This window comes from Bos mutus, chromosome 7, assembly GCF_027580195.1.
Source record: "Bos mutus isolate GX-2022 chromosome 7, NWIPB_WYAK_1.1, whole genome shotgun sequence".
Classification (NCBI taxonomy): Eukaryota; Metazoa; Chordata; class Mammalia; order Artiodactyla; family Bovidae; genus Bos; species Bos mutus.
In genome coordinates, this window is record NC_091623.1 from 77,608,002 (window position 1) to 77,625,870 (window position 17,869).

At 38.3% G+C, this 17,869-nt stretch overlaps 1 protein-coding gene across 2 annotated transcripts in view; it reads right to left on the minus strand.

Annotated features, from left to right (window-relative positions):
- Positions 1-17,869, minus strand: part of COMMD10 (COMM domain containing 10) — a 188,698-nt gene that overhangs the window by 126,946 nt on the left and 43,883 nt on the right. The window contains exon 6 of one of the 2 annotated variants that reach the window (XM_070374112.1): positions 14,191-14,225. The exons of the other annotated variant lie outside the window; for it this stretch is intronic. Coding sequence (XP_070230213.1) covers positions 14,191-14,225 — 35 coding nt within the window. The remainder of the gene's footprint in view (positions 1-14,190; positions 14,226-17,869) is intronic. 2 annotated transcript variants of the gene reach the window in all.

The window sequence follows — 17,869 nt, forward strand, 5'->3', positions numbered from 1 at the left end:
GCAGTCCTTCTTACAGGTTTTTTCCTTCAAACAAAATCTTTATATCTGAAGCAATTCAAAGAGTGGTTAAAGAATACAGATCTATTACCTCACACTTACTAAGAGACTCATCCATCTTCAGGTGCTTTCCTGTCTTTCCAGCCTTATCTACCACACTTAATTAAAGAGTGCAAGGACCTTGTCTTTCTCACGTTTTGAGGCAGGATCTGATATTTGGATGCTAAGTTACCATTTGAGGGTCAGTATACAATGAATTGACTAGCTCAATGCCAGAAAAAGTATGAAATATAAATAAGTGAATTTAAACTAAATTTTCATAATAAATTTACATTTTAAAAACATTCATAGTTTGTCCTTCAACAGTGACCAACAGGAAAAATCAAAATAAATCTGAGACACATATAACCTAAGTACTATAATCTCTTCCATACTCTCTTTTTAGTTTTTTTTTTTTTAATTGGAGGCTAATTACTTTACAATATTGTGGTGGGTTTTGCCATACATTCACATGAATCAGCCATGAGTGTACATGTGTTCCCCATTCTGGCCCTCCCTCCCACCTCCTTCCCCATCCCATCCCTCAGGGTCATCCCAGTGCACCAGCCCTGAACACCCTGCCCCCATCTCTTCCATACTCTATTTCTAATTCATGTACTCAATGGGCAGAGGATAGGATCAAGAGTCTAAGGTGGGAAGCAGACAGACAGAGGAAGATAACTTGCTCTTTGCTGTCCAATGGCACTTGGAACTGACTTATATAATTCATTACCATTTAAGAGCAAAGTTGGACCATAAAGAAAGCTGAGCGCCAAAGAATTGATGCTTTTGAACTGTGGTGTTGGAGAAGACTCTTGAGAGTCCCTTGCAAAACAAGGAGATCAAACCAGCCAATTCTAAAGGAAATCAGTCCTGAGTATTCAGTGGAAGGACTGATGCTGAAGTTGAAGCTCCAATATGTTGGCTACCTGATATGAAGAACTGACTCATTGGAAAAGACCCTGATGCTGGGAAAGGTTGAAGACAGGAGGAGAAGGGGACGACAGAGGATGAGATGGTTGGATGACGTCACCGACTGGAAGGACATGAATTTGAGTAAGCTCCAAGAGTTGGTGATGGCCAAGGAAGCCTGGTGTGATGCAGTCCATGGGGGCGCAAAGAGTTGGACACTACTGAGCGACTGAACTGAACTGAATCTATCAGACATCACATTAGGTACTTTACAGCCTCCAATCCCTGCTCCATCATTATTCTACCCTGAATTGTCCTAGAAGTCTTAAGAAAGGAGCATACTCACTACACACTTGAAAATTCTAAATGATCACTTGGCAATAAAGTTCAAAGTTTTATGAAATAATTCTTTTAGGCCAACAATATTAGGCAAATCCTCTCTTTTAGGGATTAAAGAGCATCCTGATTGCTTTACTACATTTTATATGGTGCAATTGGGTTATGCATCTACATTTCTCAAAGCAATCTACATTTCTGCCTACAGTAGGCATCTACATTTCTCAAATTTTATACATATATATAATATCCCGATTTTGTCAGTGATTCCCTTTAAGGTCATAATACAATGTTATTGAAATAATCTACTCATACAGAAAATGAAATGCCTTCTAACTGGTTGGGTTTTTAGTTTAAGCTACAAGGGAGGTAAATCTTTGTGGGCAACAGATATAGGTTTTCATCTTACTGAAATTTAGTCACTGGATATAGTCTTCCCTGACTCAGACTATTCGTTTCTTTTTTCACTCACATTTTAAGGCCTAATTCAAATATATACTCCACAGCAGACACGTCCCTATGAATCTATATAAAATCAGTACCACACATGGTATATCAGACTGCACTATGAATAAACCTCCCTAATTCAACACTTATTTGTAAGTTTCTAGTAGGGGCACCCCACTCCAGTACTCTTGTCTGGAAAATCCCATGGACGGAGGAGCCTGGTAGGCTGCAGTCCATGGCGTCGCGAAGAGTCGGACACGACTGAGCGACTTCATTTTCACTTTTCACTTTCTTGCATTGGAGAAGGAAATGGCAACCCACTCCAGTGTTCTTGCCTGGAGAATTCCGGGGGTCGGGGAGCCCGGTGGGCTGCCGTCTCTGGGGTCGCACAGAGTCGGACACGACTGAAGCAACTTAGCAGCAGTAGAAGCAGCAGCAGTATGTCAGGCACCATTTTAGGTGTTTAACATATTTTCCAATTAAGTGTATTGTTTCCAAGCCTTTATCTATTATATCCAAAAGAAAAATTTAAGTCTATTCAAAAGAAAAACTTGAATATACATTTCTATCCACTCAGCACCTATCACAGAGCTTGGTACATAATGCTTTTTGAACAAACATTCATACTTTATTAAGAATATAGATTTTAGGAATATTAGTCATTAAAAAAAATAGAATGAAATACTACCATTTGCAGCAGTCTGGATAGACCTAGAGAATATTATGCTCAGTAAAAGAAGCTGCAAAGAGTTGGACATGACGAGGAGGCTGAACAACAACAACAAAAATGAGTCAGACAGAGAAAAACAAATACTGTATAATATCACTTATACATGGAATCTGAAAAATAATACAAATGAATGTATATGCAAAACACAAACTGATTCACAGATACAGAAAACAAACTTGTGGTTACCAAAGGGGAGGGAAAAATGAGGAGGGACAAATCAGGGATTTGGGATTAACTGATACAAACTACTTTATGTAAAACAGATAAGCAACAAGGATACACTGTATACACAGGGAATTATACCCATTGTCTTATGATAACCTAAAATGGAGTATAGTGTGCAAAAATATTGAATGACTAAGTTATACACCTGAAACTAATACTGTAAATCAACTATACTTCAGTTAAAAAAAAAAAGACTACACATTTTGTTAACAGAAATATATAATTGTATTCATCTAAAATATAAAGACTATAATTTGATCAGAATCTTCAAGTTTTATTATTTTAATGCAAAATTTGGTTCTTGATTTTCTTCAAAAAATGAAATTTATATAAATATTTGCTTAGCTTCAACATGTTTTCTACATGTCATATCCTCATTTCTGACCTTTTTCCCATTTTATATAGAAAATCAATTGCTGAAATAATTTTGTCTCTAAATCAGAGAGGGTTATACATATTAAACACTTTGTTAAATTGGAGTCAGACCTGTGTTCAAATCTCAGCTTAGCTGACTCAGCAGCCATATGATCCTGCTCAGTTTCCTCATTTATAGAATGGAGATAATATCTATTTCACAGAGTTACTGGGAAGAGTAAATCAGATGAAATATTTTAAGCAAGGGCACATAGTAAACATTCAGGAAATAGGCAGCTGCTGTTGCTATGATATAGATTTGTCCCTAACTCAGCAATGATTATAGTTTTACTTTAAACCAGTGGTACTCAAACAGATGTGTCTAACAAAGAACACAAAAAATACTTGTACAACTTATAAAAATATAACCTACATCCCATACCTCATTCTGAGATTTGTTGTTTGTTGAAGAAGAGAGGAAGTAGGGTATAGGCACACAGAGTTAGAAAACGACCCTCCAATGACTTTGAAAACACTATTTTAAATATTAAATTTATTAAACCTTTCATATGAGTCCATCCGCAACTCCATTTATTAATAATCAAAATGTTTGATTTGTTAACATGCAAAATTTGAATTTTCTATTTACCATTAGACATATTTTGTTCAATAAAATAGCTGTTTATACAACAAGCTCTCTTAATAGTAACTGCTTAATTAAAATAACTATATTGCTTTTAAATCCACACATAAGATTAACTGAAGGTCTACTGTGTGGCTGACATTGTTTTAGGCATGTCCCTGCTCTCATGGAGTTTACTTTCTAAGACAGGGGCACAGAAAATAAAAGTAGTAATAAATAGTTATGTTAGGAGATGACAGTAATGTAAAGAAAAACAGAGTGAGTTAAGGGGGATAAAGAGTGATGGGAGAGATGCTGCAATTATTTGTAAGGTGTTTGGGGAAGGTTTCTCTCTAGAAAGATATCTGCTGCTGCTGCCGCTGCTAAGTCACTTGAGTCGTGTCTGACTCTGTGCGACCCCATAGACGGCAGCCCACCAGGCTCCTCCGTCCCTGGGATTCTCCAGACAAGAACACTGGAGTGGGTTGCCATTTCCTTCTCCAATGCATGAAAGTGAAAAGTGAAAGTGAAGTTGCTCAGTCGTGTCCGACTCTCAGTGACCCCGTGGACTGCAGCCCACCAGGCTCCTCCTTCCATGGGATTTTCCAGGCAAGAGTACTGAAGTGGGGTGCCATTGCCTTCTTCAAGAAAAATATCTGAGCAGAGACCTAAGAGAGGGGAAATAGCAATCCATGTAGCTAACAAAGGAAGAAGCATTCTAAAAGAGGAAATAGAAAGTGCAAAGGCCATGAAGTGTACCAGGAAAAACAAGGCAACTTCTGTGCATAGAGCAGAAGGAACAGACAGGAAAGGTATCAGATGAAGTTAATTAAACAGGCAGCATGGGGTCATGAGGGCTTTGCCTGTGGCTCAGCAGCAATGCGGGAGACCTGGGTTCAATCCCTAGGTCAAAAAGATCCCCGGGAGGAAGGCATGGCAACCCACCCCAGTATTCTTGCCTGGAGAATCCCCATGGACAGAAAAGCCTGTCCTCTGTGGGCTACAGTCCATAGGGTTGCAAAGAGTTGAACACAACTGAAGCGAGTTAGCACACATGGGGTTATATCTGATAGGATCTTACAGGCTATACTAAGGCCTTTGGGTCTTTGAGTTAAGAGAAGCCCTTAGAGTATACTAAGCAGAGATATAACATAATCTGAATTACATTTAAAAATTCTGACTGCCACATGAAAAATAAAGTACACAGAACAAAGGTAGAAGTGAGGAAGCTAGAGGCACAAAAGACAGACTCATGTCAAATGTAAATGATTAGCCACAGGAGAAATAAAATTTCCTGGACTTAATTAATGAACATAGTGACCTAGACCCTCTATTCCCAGAGACAAGATTGCAAAAGACGTTAGCACCTGTTACATGTCAAACACAACAAAACTGTTTGCCAACAAATCAGTCAGGCCTCAGGAAGAAAAAAAAAAATCACTGTTTGCAAGGCAAATGATACCTCACTTACAAAAGGTCTTTCCGTATTGTACATTAACCCTTAAAACTTTAGATGTGCACCCCCAATGCTCCCAGATTCATCAAAGTCAAAACTCCAAAGACACAGGAATACAAACATTCTACTTCTAGGAATGGGAGACTCAGACTAACCCTCCCACTAAGGATTAACTAAGAAAATTTACCAAAAGATAATTAAAAGCAAAAATTTAAAAACATTTACTTGAAGGCACTGGAGGGCTAACAGCAAAGTAATGATTTACAGTCGAGGATCCAGGAGCAGCCTAGAAATAAACTCAGCCTTTGGAGGCACTTCTCCCCTCCCCTTTAAAACAAGTATATACTCAAATGGCCAATAAAAGGGGGAAAAAAGGAAAACCATCTTATTAGAAATTCAAGTAAAGAAATATTAAGACCACAATAAAATACCACTGGACAATCACCAAAATAGCTAAAAGTAACAAAGATGCATTACTAAGTTCTGATGACCATGTAGAACACAACTTTTACACACTGTTGATATGAGTATAAACTACAACTACTTTAAAATTAAACATGTATATGCTTCGGAAGATTGCAAAGATGACTCCAATTCTCCACCCTTTACTACAGACATTATTGCTAAAATGTAACTCTGCAGCATCCCCATCAATAATTAGAATCTATTTCCCTACTCCTTAGATTTGGCCTGTAGGTGTGACTGACTTTGGCCAATAGAATATGTTGAGAATAACAGTGTGCTGGTTCAGCCCCAAGGTTTCAAGAGGCCTTGTGCCAGTTCATGCTCCCTGTGAATCAAGCGAACAAGCCCAGGCTAACCTGCCAAATGGTGGAAGACGTGAAGCACGGTGACCTGAGTCAGCACGGTGACTAAAGCCATCGTAAACTAGCCTGCTGCCAGCAAACTGCTGACACATGAGCTTCAAACTACCTTGCCCATACACAGACCCACGAACAGAAATAAGTGGGTACCGTTTTAAACCACTGTTTTGGAGTGGTTCCTTCTGCAGCAATAGCTAACTGATGGTACCAGAAAGAGGTACAGCCATAATTTTAAACATAACGTATATAATACTGTTTTTGAAATCAAACAGTGGCCTAAGGCTTAAAAAATGGTGAGCAAACTCTTAGCAAAAGCTGAAAAAGGTTACAAAAATTTTCGCTGGAGGCTGAAAACAAATGGAAACTTATGCCATGTAGTAACAAAATAAATGGCAAAAACTGTGTTGCCTATAGTACTCCGAAGATGAAAAAGTTACTTAATAAACATTTAGATTTGTCTCAGATCTCCAGGCAAGTGTTAAAAGTCAGCTGGCTGTTCCCAGCTGTGTATGATAAGGTAACAGGGCAAAAAAGAGATGAGCTAAAGAAAAATGTGATCAACTCACAAGCAAAATTTAGAAGGAATAAAGAGGGGCCAGGACTTGTTGGGTTGAAAAATAACAAGTGCTTCTTACCTCCAGTCTCTCAGCTGGCAAAACATTTTCCAAACATATAGTCTGGGACTGCAGGCCAAATCAAAATGTAAAAACCCCTTGTAAATGTCTCTACGAGAAAAATGAAGGGGCCTACAAGACCCTCTCAACTAAATAAAAAGCCTTCTATAGTCTTAAAGGAGTTGTCTCACAATCTGACAAACCCAAAATATGTCTAGAGAAAGAAATGTTGTCTCAAAACAATTTTAAGTGTGACTTTGGCATATATCATAACACCCAGCAATTCCACTCCCAGGCAGATACCAACAGAAACAGATGCTCTTATGCAACAAAAGGCATGTATCAGAATGTTCATAGCAGCAGTACTCATAATAGCTAAAAACTGGCAACAACCCAAATGCCTATCAACAATGTAATGAATATAAAATGTTTTAATTGTAATGAATAAATAAAATGTGATCTATTCATATAATAATATGCTATACAGCAATGAAAATGAACAAACTGTGTACACAGCAATAAGAATAAACATCAAAAACATAATTTTGAAGCAAGCAACACAAGAAAATAATGTAATACCTTTTAAATAATGTCAAAAATAAAACAGTCAATAAAAACAAACAATATTATAGAAGGTACACTACGTAAGAGGGAAAAAGAAGAGGAAACTATATAGGACAGGCCGAGAAAACTTCTGGAAAGCTGGCAATAAGTTATATCTGGAATGGAGCTGGATGGTAGTTACACAGATGTCAGCTTTGTGATTAACTGTAAATTTGCTTTTTATGCGCTTTTCTGTACATACATAATTCAGCATGCATAAAAGACGTGCATCAGAGAGGCCACAGGACAGACTGCGACAGCCAAAGAACTAGGAATGTGTCCAGGTCCGAGAGCACGTTAGACCGAACTATTCTGTTTAAATGACATGCTCTGCAGAGATTTTATTTAATTCATGTAATCAAAGCAACACTGATTCATTCTGTCAGCCTGTTTAAGACTGAAGGTGCAAAGAGGATTCCCTGTGTTTGCTTAACGATTCAGTAAAATCTAGCAGGCACTATAATATGAGATGAACTGTCACTGTCTCTCATCAGGAGCACCATTCACTTTCAGTAATAGTTTTTTTAAGATGTGTGTTCAACAGTGATTCAAAAACTCCTGCTAAATATTATTCCTCCATCATTTATCTACTTCTTCAGAAGTTCCTTGTTAAATCTTACTGTGATGAGAAACGTTTGAGCAGAATTGCCTCCTAGGCCCACTAGAGCTGAAAGCAAAAGTCCTGGACTTTTTCGACCAGGGAAAGTCCAGAAATGAGAGAAGCCACAAGAGATTGAGAGAACCTTCCCTCAAGGTTTCAGTAGGTACCATAGCTGACGATCAGCCTGACTTTGGTGAGAAGAGATATGTGTAATACAAAATAATAATAAGCTACACTTAGAAACTTCTCTTAAAGAAAAAGGCACCATTGTAAAAAAAAAAAAAAAAAGCTGAAAAATCATGCATCAGAACTTGTATTTGTTCAGTTTATATTCTACAGTTTTTGAAATCTGTAACACGAAGTATAAAAGAGAGTTACAGATTGACTCGGTTAAGAGAATACTTTTCTTTAAAAATCTAAACTCATTAAACAAGAAAAAATCAGCTTGAGCTCAGTTCAGTTCAGTCACTCAGTTGTGTCCGACTCTTTGTCATCCCATGGATTGCATGGATTGCACCCTATGGATGGATAGGGAGGATTGCCAGGCCTCCCTATCCATCACCAACTCCCAGAGCTGCTCAAACTCAAGTCCATCTAGTCAGTGATGCCATCCAACCATCTCATCCTGTGTTGTCCCCTTCTCTTCCTGCCTTCAATCTTTCCAGCATCAGGGTCTTTTCCAATGAGCCAGTTCTTCGCATCAGGTGGCCAAAATATTGGAGCTTCAGCATCAGTCCTTCCAATGAATATTCAGGACTGAATTCCTTTAAGATTGACTGGTTTGATCTCCCTGCAGTCCAAGGGACTCTCAAGAGTCTTCTCCAACACCACAGTTCAAAAGTATCCAGTCTTCAGTGCTCAGCTTTCTTTATGGTTCAACTCTCACATCTACACATGATTACTGGAAAAACCATAGCTTTGACTAATTTCAGCTTGAATTACCAGATAATAACTTTAATTAAATTTAATTTTTAATTTTTTAATTAAAGAATGTACCAGTTAGCTGATGTTAGTATTGGATATGCTATAAGACTATTATAAATAAAACTTTAGATTTTCCTATAAATCTTTAATTGTGAAATGGGCTACAGGGTTGGTAGCATTATATTCTGAAAGACCATTACAAATCAAATAAAATGCAATTTTAAAATGCAAGCTAAAATGCTGAGCTCTGTGGTAGATTTAATTCTCCAAATATAAACACAGTATCTTTTACCCGAGAAGCCCCTTTTTCAATATGACCTCAACACTTCACCCGTACAGAAGTGTGGTCAGTTCCCCTCCCCGCTGAAGGCAGACCTTGTGACTGCTTCAACCAGTAGAGAACAACAGAAATTATGCTTATGTGACTTCTGTGTCAAGGTCATAAAAATGTCACGCACTTCTACCTTCAGATGCTTGCTCTTGAATTGAGGTGGCTGCTGCTGCTGCTGCTAAGTCGCTTCAGTCGTGCCGGCTGTTCAGACGGCAGCCCACCGGGCTCCCCCGTCCCTGGGATTCTCCAGGCAAGAACACTGGAGTGGGTTGCCATTTCCTTCTCCAATGCATGAAAGTGAAAAGTGAAAGTGAAGTCGCTCAGTCGTGTCTGACTCTAGTGACCCCATGGACTGCAGCCTATCAGGCTCCTCCGTCCATGGGATTCTCCAGGCAAGAATACTGGAGTGGGGTGCCATTGCCTTCTCTGAATTGAGGTGGAGACTGAGTTAAAGCCTTAAGGGCACTGAGTACAGTGTTAGTGGGAACCTCAAAGGCCGAGAAGGCTTTCTTCGTGGCCAGGGATAAAACATCCATGTGCCAACTCAGGAGACCCAGGTTCAATGCCTGGGACAGGAAGATTCCCTGGAGAAGAAAATGGGAAATGTTCGAAAGTGGGAAATGTTCCTAATTAACTCAATGACTAAAAGTGCCACTGGGCTTCTCGTTGCATGTAACACACAAGAGGAAAGAGATGAACTAAAGAATGCACTTTTAGGGCTTCCCTGGTGGTCTAGTGGTTAAGACTCTGTCTGCCAATGCAGGGGACATGGGTTCGATCCCTGGTCTGGGAAGATCCCACATGGGTAGGAGCAAATAAGCCTGTGTGCTGCAACCGCTGTAAGCCCATGTGCCTAGAGCCTGTGCTCCACAACAGGAGAAGCCACCACAATGGGAAGCCCACACACCACAACTAGAGAGTGGCCCCAGCTCGCCACAACTAGAGCAAGCCCTTGCACAGCAACGAAGACCCAGCATAGCCAAAAATAAATAAAATACATCTTTAAAAAAAAAAAAATGAACTATTAGCTCCAAAAGAGTGAGGACTTGTAAAAGAGCGAGGACTTGTTGGGTTAAACAGTAAAGCTATGCCAAGTTACAAGCACCTCCAGGTGACAAAAGTATTCTCAAATAATGAAACGGCTTTCAGGTAAAGATCAAATCCAGAGTAGGGCTGTATGCTATGTTAAGACTTCTGAAACAGCTAAGACAGAGCCTCATAGAAATGTTCAGACTGACAAAAGGCCTTATAAAGTATATTTGTTTTTCTTTTTTGCTATATAACTAATTACCACAAACTGAGCGGCTTAAAACAAGATGCAGTTACTAGTTCATAGTTCTACAGGTCGGTAGTTGAGACAGGCTTGGCTGGCCTCTCACTGGGTATAATCAGGTGTCAGGCAGGTAGGGCGTTTACCTGGAGGCTCCAGGAAAGAATGTGCTTCCACGCTCATTCAGGTTGATGGTGGAACCTAGCTCTTGTAGCTAATGGTCTGTGTTCCCTGTTTCCTTGCCGTCAACCAGAAAACACTCTCTTCTCCTAGGGGCTGCCCTCATTCTTTCTCACCAGTGTCTCCATCCTCAAACCAGCAACACACAGAGTCCTTCATACACCTCAGATCTTTCTGATTTCTCTTCAGCTACCAGCCAGAGGAAGTTTTCTGCTTTTAAAGTGAACAGCTGATTGGGCCAGGCCCACCCAGAAAAAATCTCCATAGCTTAAATCAACTGACTTGGGACTTTAAATTTCTGTAAAGACAATTATTTGTTTTAACAAATATATTAGTATAGTGAAAGGCCTATAACATATTTAAGAAAAATGTAGGATAATAAGAGCAAAAGGCTAGGGGTTGAGGGAAATGGGTGTACTGTGAAGTTCTTATCAGTTCCCGGAACTTGAGGCTAAAAGAAAAATGTGTCCCCTATTCCCACGTTTTAGTGTATATTTTAAGGGTTAGTATTTCTGCAGAACATTATTGAGAAATTGAAATTTACATTTTAAGTTTAAACATTTTCTTTATACCAACCACAGAACATTACAATTTTACTCTCCTGGTTTTATGGAAGCAAATTCACCAATAATATTTTTAAAATCTACTTCTTAGCTTATGTTATTTTCAATTGAGGGAAATGCCATGTTAAACAATTCTCTTGACTAAGTGACAATCATAAGTAATTTTAAATTAACTGCAGTTTACTGAAACTTCTTTCACAGAACACTGCTGTGACTGGTATTGTCTTTCAAGGTCACTAACGTAACTGGGTAAAACTGCACAAGCAAATTTCAAACCAATTTCAGAAGAGCCAAACGTCATGCTGAGTTCACATGATAATTACTGACACTGCATGCTGCTAAAACTATTTCAGATGAAGTTCTTACAGGACTTAAATAATCTAAAATTTTTAGAAGCAAGTCAGTGGCTGTTTTTTGTAAATAAAAGTAGTCACAGAAAATAACTTTTCTCTGGTTAAAAATACAAAACTGGAAGATACTTTCACTTAATTTTTTATATCTTCATTATAGATGTAACATTAGGCTGACCATAACCTTCTAATTTCTATTTTATATACACTTTCCCATAATAATTTATACTCTTACCTGATCTGTACATTTTGAACTTTTTTATTTTAAAATTGAACAGGTAAAGTCACAACTCTTATGAAAGTTCTCCATTCATCAAACATTCAAAGTTATATTCTCCCACTTATAAGCAAAGGCACAGGCTTTCTATTAAGCATGCAGCTTTATTTTTAGTCAGATTGTTTTACTGTACAGCTTTATTAACCTTTTTCACTTGGTTCAAACTGCTAACGAAAGGTCACCAGCACCAAAGAACAAAATTCAGTAAGGTCTTCTAATAGACCTAATCTTCCCTTAAACATTTTGTCCCTAAATTTATCCAAAAGATAAAAAGAATATTAAAAAAAAAAAAAAGGATAAGAAGGAATTATTTTCTTTATGCTTTCTACTTTCACAACTAGTTCCACTTTTGGCAAAACTTAACAATAAAAAGGCCTTATAAACAGCTTATAACGGCCTTATAAAGAGCTAGGCATTTTGATTCTCCTGCCCTAAACTGGAAAGATCTCTTTAAGAAATGAAGATATCAATGTGCTATACTGTAACAGATGCTTTTACACTTCCTACCATATTTAAGGGGTTCCCAGGTGGTGCAGCGGAGAAGGCAATGGCACCCCACTCCAGTACTCTTGCCTGGAAGATCCCATGGATGGAGGAGCCTGGTAGGCTGCAGTCTATGGGGTCACGAAGAGTCAGACACAACTGAGCGACCTCACTTCCACTTTTCACTTTCATGCATTGGAGAAGGAAATGGCAACCCACTCGTGTTCTTGCCTGGAGAATCCCAGGGATGGGGGAGCCTCGTGGGCTGCCATCTATGGGGTCTCGCAGAGTCGGACACGACTGAAAGCGACTTAGCAGCAGTAGCAGCAGGTGGTGCAGTGGTAAAGAATCCGCCTGCCAAAGCCGGAGACAAAGGAGAGGCAGATTTGATCCCTGGGTTGGGAAGATCTCTTGGAGGAGAAAATGGCTACCCATTCCAGTATGCTTGCCTGGGAAATCCCATGGACAGAGGAGCCTGGCTAGCTACAGTCCATGGGGTCGCAAAGGAGCACACGACTGAGTGCACATACACTGTATTTAATTCCAGAAAAACCTTGGGAGATTGCTATTATTGTCCAAACTTTCAGACCAGAACTTGAGTTTCAATCAAGTAAGTAACCTGCCCAAGATTCTTCAACTAGTCCCCAAAAGGTAAAGAATGTGATCCCAAAGTCTGTGATCTTTTTACTACATGTCAATGCCAACTCCAAAGTCCTCCACCTTATTCTCTATTATCTATCAAATGTAATAGTTTTTAGCTGGATGGTAGAAATCACTGGGATCCAGAAAAATGTCTTGTCCCAGGACACACACTGATTTAATAAGGTGTGTATTTAGTAACAAAGACTAAACCTCCCTACAACAATATTAACAAGGGGACAAAATTAAAATTAAAATCTTCAGTCAGACCTTTTTAAATATAAGAAATTAAATACCACAGTTGTTCTCAAATCTTTTGGTCCTTAAGTTAGGAGGATAATTGATTTTCTAATTACGATACTAATGAATGTGACATGTTTTAATGACCTAAAATGAAAAATTAATAGGTGATTAATACTATGAATATAGATAAAGGCAAGCCCCTACTGTACAAAGCAGTATAAGTAGCGCCTACAAGAACAGAAGCCATGGGAGATAGTCATGCCTGAATCTAAATCCAATTAAAACAACTTGGCTTGCAGCAACAGAACCCTACTCAATACAACTTGAAGGAAAACAGGGAATCATACTAGAATTCTTCAAATTGGCACCAACTAGGTCAATACAGTCACATGTCTCCCAGTCAATTTTAAAGTTAGTACCTATCATCTATACTATCTTATCCCTTCCATTTTTCATTTGGACACACTGAATATGTGTTTACCTACAAGATTTTTATAAGATTATACTTACTTGACAAATATAGATTATCAGTGAATTTATGTTTAAGAAACTTTTCTCTAACAGGCTCTAATCCTATAAATCAGTAAGAGATTGGTAACAGGTAGGTGACCTTCTTTAATGTACATAGTAGTACTTTTAAATTCTAAGACAAGAGAACCTGAAGAATCTGAATGCGTAAGTGAGTAAAACATAAAAGGGACAAAGCACATACGAGTCATCAGTTAATAAAACACAATGACATATTTATGTGAATTTAACCACAATTCACTTACATAACTTCAACTATACACTTTGCAAACAGAGATAGAATACTAATTTAAAAATGCAAGCAATTAGATCCACCATTCCTTGAACAAGGGTAAGTCCTGGAGTCAGTGTGAGTGTGAGATGGAAAATGTGAATCTTGTTTTCTCAGTCAATGCTAGCTGACATCTCATGTGTGCTAAGGTGATTCTAGGGCTAAAAGACAAAAATGCACTCCAAATCTAAATGACCAACTAAAGAAACAGCAAACAGTTCCAACAAACTTCTGAAGAAAAATAATATGACTGAAACTGACTTACTAAGAAATCTTATGTCGACAGCCCATGTGGTACTTTCCTAAGGAATTTCCTCTCCCTCCTCATATTAGAGTCTTATCTCTATTAGATCACCATCTTCTCCACTGACCTTACAGACCGTAAAATCCATCTCTCCATAAGCCTCTGTATATGTAAAAGAAAAAAATAAAACAGAAGAAACCATCCATCACTCTTTTTAACATTAATATGCAAAAAAGAAAAATAAGTTTTATAGGAGAACCTGAGAGAAATGAGGATTAGGGGAAACTATGTGGGTTAATAAAGGCACTCTTTGAATGTAAAGACTTGGGCCAACCTGAATTACGAATTGCTTAACACAAATTAATTATAAACTATCTGAAAGAATTTTTATGTCACAGAGTTTCAATAATTAGCTAAAACTACTTGTAAACCAAACTTCCCCAAAAAGAAAATTGCAGGTGAAAAGCATTCTCAAGTAAACAGGTCAAGTTTGTCCTCCATCAACTGACACAAATGATTGGTAAACACAATCCGGTTAGGAAATGTTTATACTTTTATGCAAAGTGGCTACCGTTAAGCTGCTAAGTATAAAGGTTCAAGCTCTAAATTCAACATCTCATCAGCAATTAAATAGGAGAGAATTATATACTAAAAAGGATAAAATATTATATAATTTCTACGGCTTCACATTTCTGAAACAGTTTCCTGAGGCCTAACTCACATTCCAGCACTGACAAAAAATGATGATGTTTACACTTCTTTGTTGTTATTGTTCAGTCACTAGGTCACGTCCAAGTCCCTGTGATACCAGGCTCCTCTGTCCTCCATTATCTCCCAGAGCTGGCTGAAATTCCTGTCTATTGAGTCAGTGAGACCTACTAACCGTCTCATCCTCTGTCATCCCTCTTTTTGCCTTCAATCTTTCTCAGCATCAGGGTCTTTTCCAATGAGCTGGCCCTATACACCAGGTGGCCAAAGTATTGGAGCTTCAGCACAGTCCTTCCAATGAATATTCAAGGTTAATTTCCTTTAGGATTGACTCGTTTGATCTCCTTGCAGTGCAAGGGACTCTCCAGAGTCTTCTCCACCACCACAATTCAAAAACATCAAATCTTCAGCAGTCAGCCTTCATAAAGAAGGCTTATATAGTCCAACTCTCACATCCATGCTGACTACTGGAAAAAAACACAGCTTTGACTATATGCACCTTTGCCAGCAAAGTGATGTCTCTGTTTTTTATACACTGTCTAGGTTTGTCATAGCTTTCTTACCAAGGAGTATGCATCTTTTAATTTCATGGCTGGAGTCACCATCTGCAGTGATTTTGGAGCCCAGGAAAATAAACTGTCACTGCTTCCACTTTTTCCCCTTCTATTTGCCATAAAGTCACAGGACCAGATGCCATGATTTTAGTTTTCTGAAGGCTGAGTTTCAAACCAGCTTTTCACTCTCCTCTTTTATCCTCATCAAGAGACTCTTTGATCCTCTTCACTTTCTGCCATTATAGTGGTATTATCTGCACATCTTAGATTGCTGTTATTTCTCCCAACAATCTTGATTCCAGCTTGTTAGTCACCCAGCCCAGCATTTCACATGATGTACTCTGCACGTATGTTAAATAAACAAGGTGACAATATACAGCCTTATCGTACTCCTCTTCCAATTTTGAACCAGTCAGTTGTTCTATGTCCGGTTCTAATGGCTGCTTCTTGACCCATATACAGGTTTTTCATTGTACTCTACAATGTGGTTAACCAACAAGGCAGCTTGAGGTTAGGTGACAGGCTAAGGCCTCCAGGTCCCCCACACACTGCTTGACTGCCCCAAGAGAGAAGAGGTCAATCAGCTAACCTGTTACCTACTCGCACTTCAACTGAGCAGTTATAATCTAGAAAAATCCAGTACAGATTCTATTTTACTACCAGCAATGCCCTGATTCCCGAGTACTATGAGTACTTCACCCAGACAGCCCTGCCAGAAAAGAACAGGAACAACTCTCAATGCAATCCTGTATCAAGGTCATTCTCTCACCTCTCACACATGGCAAATGGAGATAAATCACCTACCCTCAGGAGAGTTTCATGACTATCAAAACAAAATTGTTTAAGAACAAGATAAAACCATAATGACTATGAGAATAGGCACTACTCATGGACCTCATTAAAGACAGATGGCAAAGGAATCACTGTGGAAGCAGAGTGGCTACTTTATTAAACTGTACATTATTTTCAGTCCTTCTGAGCAAATTTAAAAACGTGACTTATTGTTTATTAATTTCAAGGGTCCAATGAGACAAAGTATAAAAGCACATAGGATACCTGGCATATATTAAATGGTCAATAAATGTTATCTATTATCATTATCTTCTTAACTGTTTAAATGTGGTACTACCAGACATAGTGCTTACTCTCTATGCACTGCAGCCATCAAGACACTCAGCTTTGATGAGCTCGATCTACCTAGAACGTCTAGAATTCAGAAAAATATAAAGTGGCAGTACTTACAAAAGAGACAATGAGATATCTTGGCCACTTGCAAATTTCATATAATTTCATAAAGAAATTAGTTGTCCTCTCATAAGAACTGACCCAAGGCAACTTATGAGTTTACTTCTTAAATAAACAAAATTTCTCTATGAGAAATCTTTATTTTTTTTTTTAGGAATTACCATTAATTAGATCCCATTTTAAAACATATTTTTAAACTGTTCTTATTATTCTATGTAATAGTCCTATGCTGCTGCTGCTGCTGCTAAGTCACGTCAGTCGTGTCCAACTCTGTGCGACCCCACAGATGGCAGCCCACCAGGCTCCTCCGTCCATGGGATTTTCCAGGCCAGAGTATTGGAGTGGGTTGCCATTGCCTTCTCTGAATAGTCCTATAGGTAGTACTTAATTCATAAAGAACATATGTACCATAAAAGAGAAGTGTAAATACACTTAATGGCAGCAGTCTTATTATATTATTAGTCATTAGCATGCCAACCTAAAATACCTAAGGACTTGACTATAACTAACTCACAAGTGAATACACAATACCCATCTCAAAGCTAAGAAATGTACAAGTTATATCTAAATATAAATTTGTCAATAAATCTATAAATTACTTACCTGTCTACAGCAAAATATTTGATAAATCTAAATCATTCAATCAAACTACTTTAGGTACACGCTTACAGTGTTCATATTTTCTTGTACTTTAGAGTCAAAGAAAGTCAACATACAGTACAATCAGTTGAAAAGTAGAGAAAATACCCAAACAAATAAAATGTGGATAAAAATCTAAACATTATTTACATGAGGAAGAAGAAATTTTCATTTGTTAAAAATAAGACTATCCTATAACTGCTTCCCTGGTGGCTCAGTGGTAAAGAATCCACCTGAAAATGTAGAAGATGTGGGTTAGATGCCTGGGTTGGGAAGATCCCCTGGAGAAGGAAATGGCAACCCACTCCAGTATTAACTGGGAAATTTCACGGAGAGAAGAGCCTTGCAGGCTACACTCTATGGGGCTGCAAAAAAGCCAGATACGACTTAGTGACTGAACAACAAATCCTATAACCAGTGACAGATTTTTAGTAGATTATTTCTTCTGTTACTGAAGCATTCACAAATAATATCATCCTCCTCTTTTCTTAACTAAAAAGGATGATTATAGTATGCCTACCTCACTGGAGTGCTTTGAGTCTCTGTAGAGTTTTGAGCCTCGTAGCTAAAAGCTACCAAGTAAATACAAAGTATTATAATTGAGACTAGTTATATAAAAGCAAAGATGGTTTAATATAATAGAAAATTACATTTGTAATT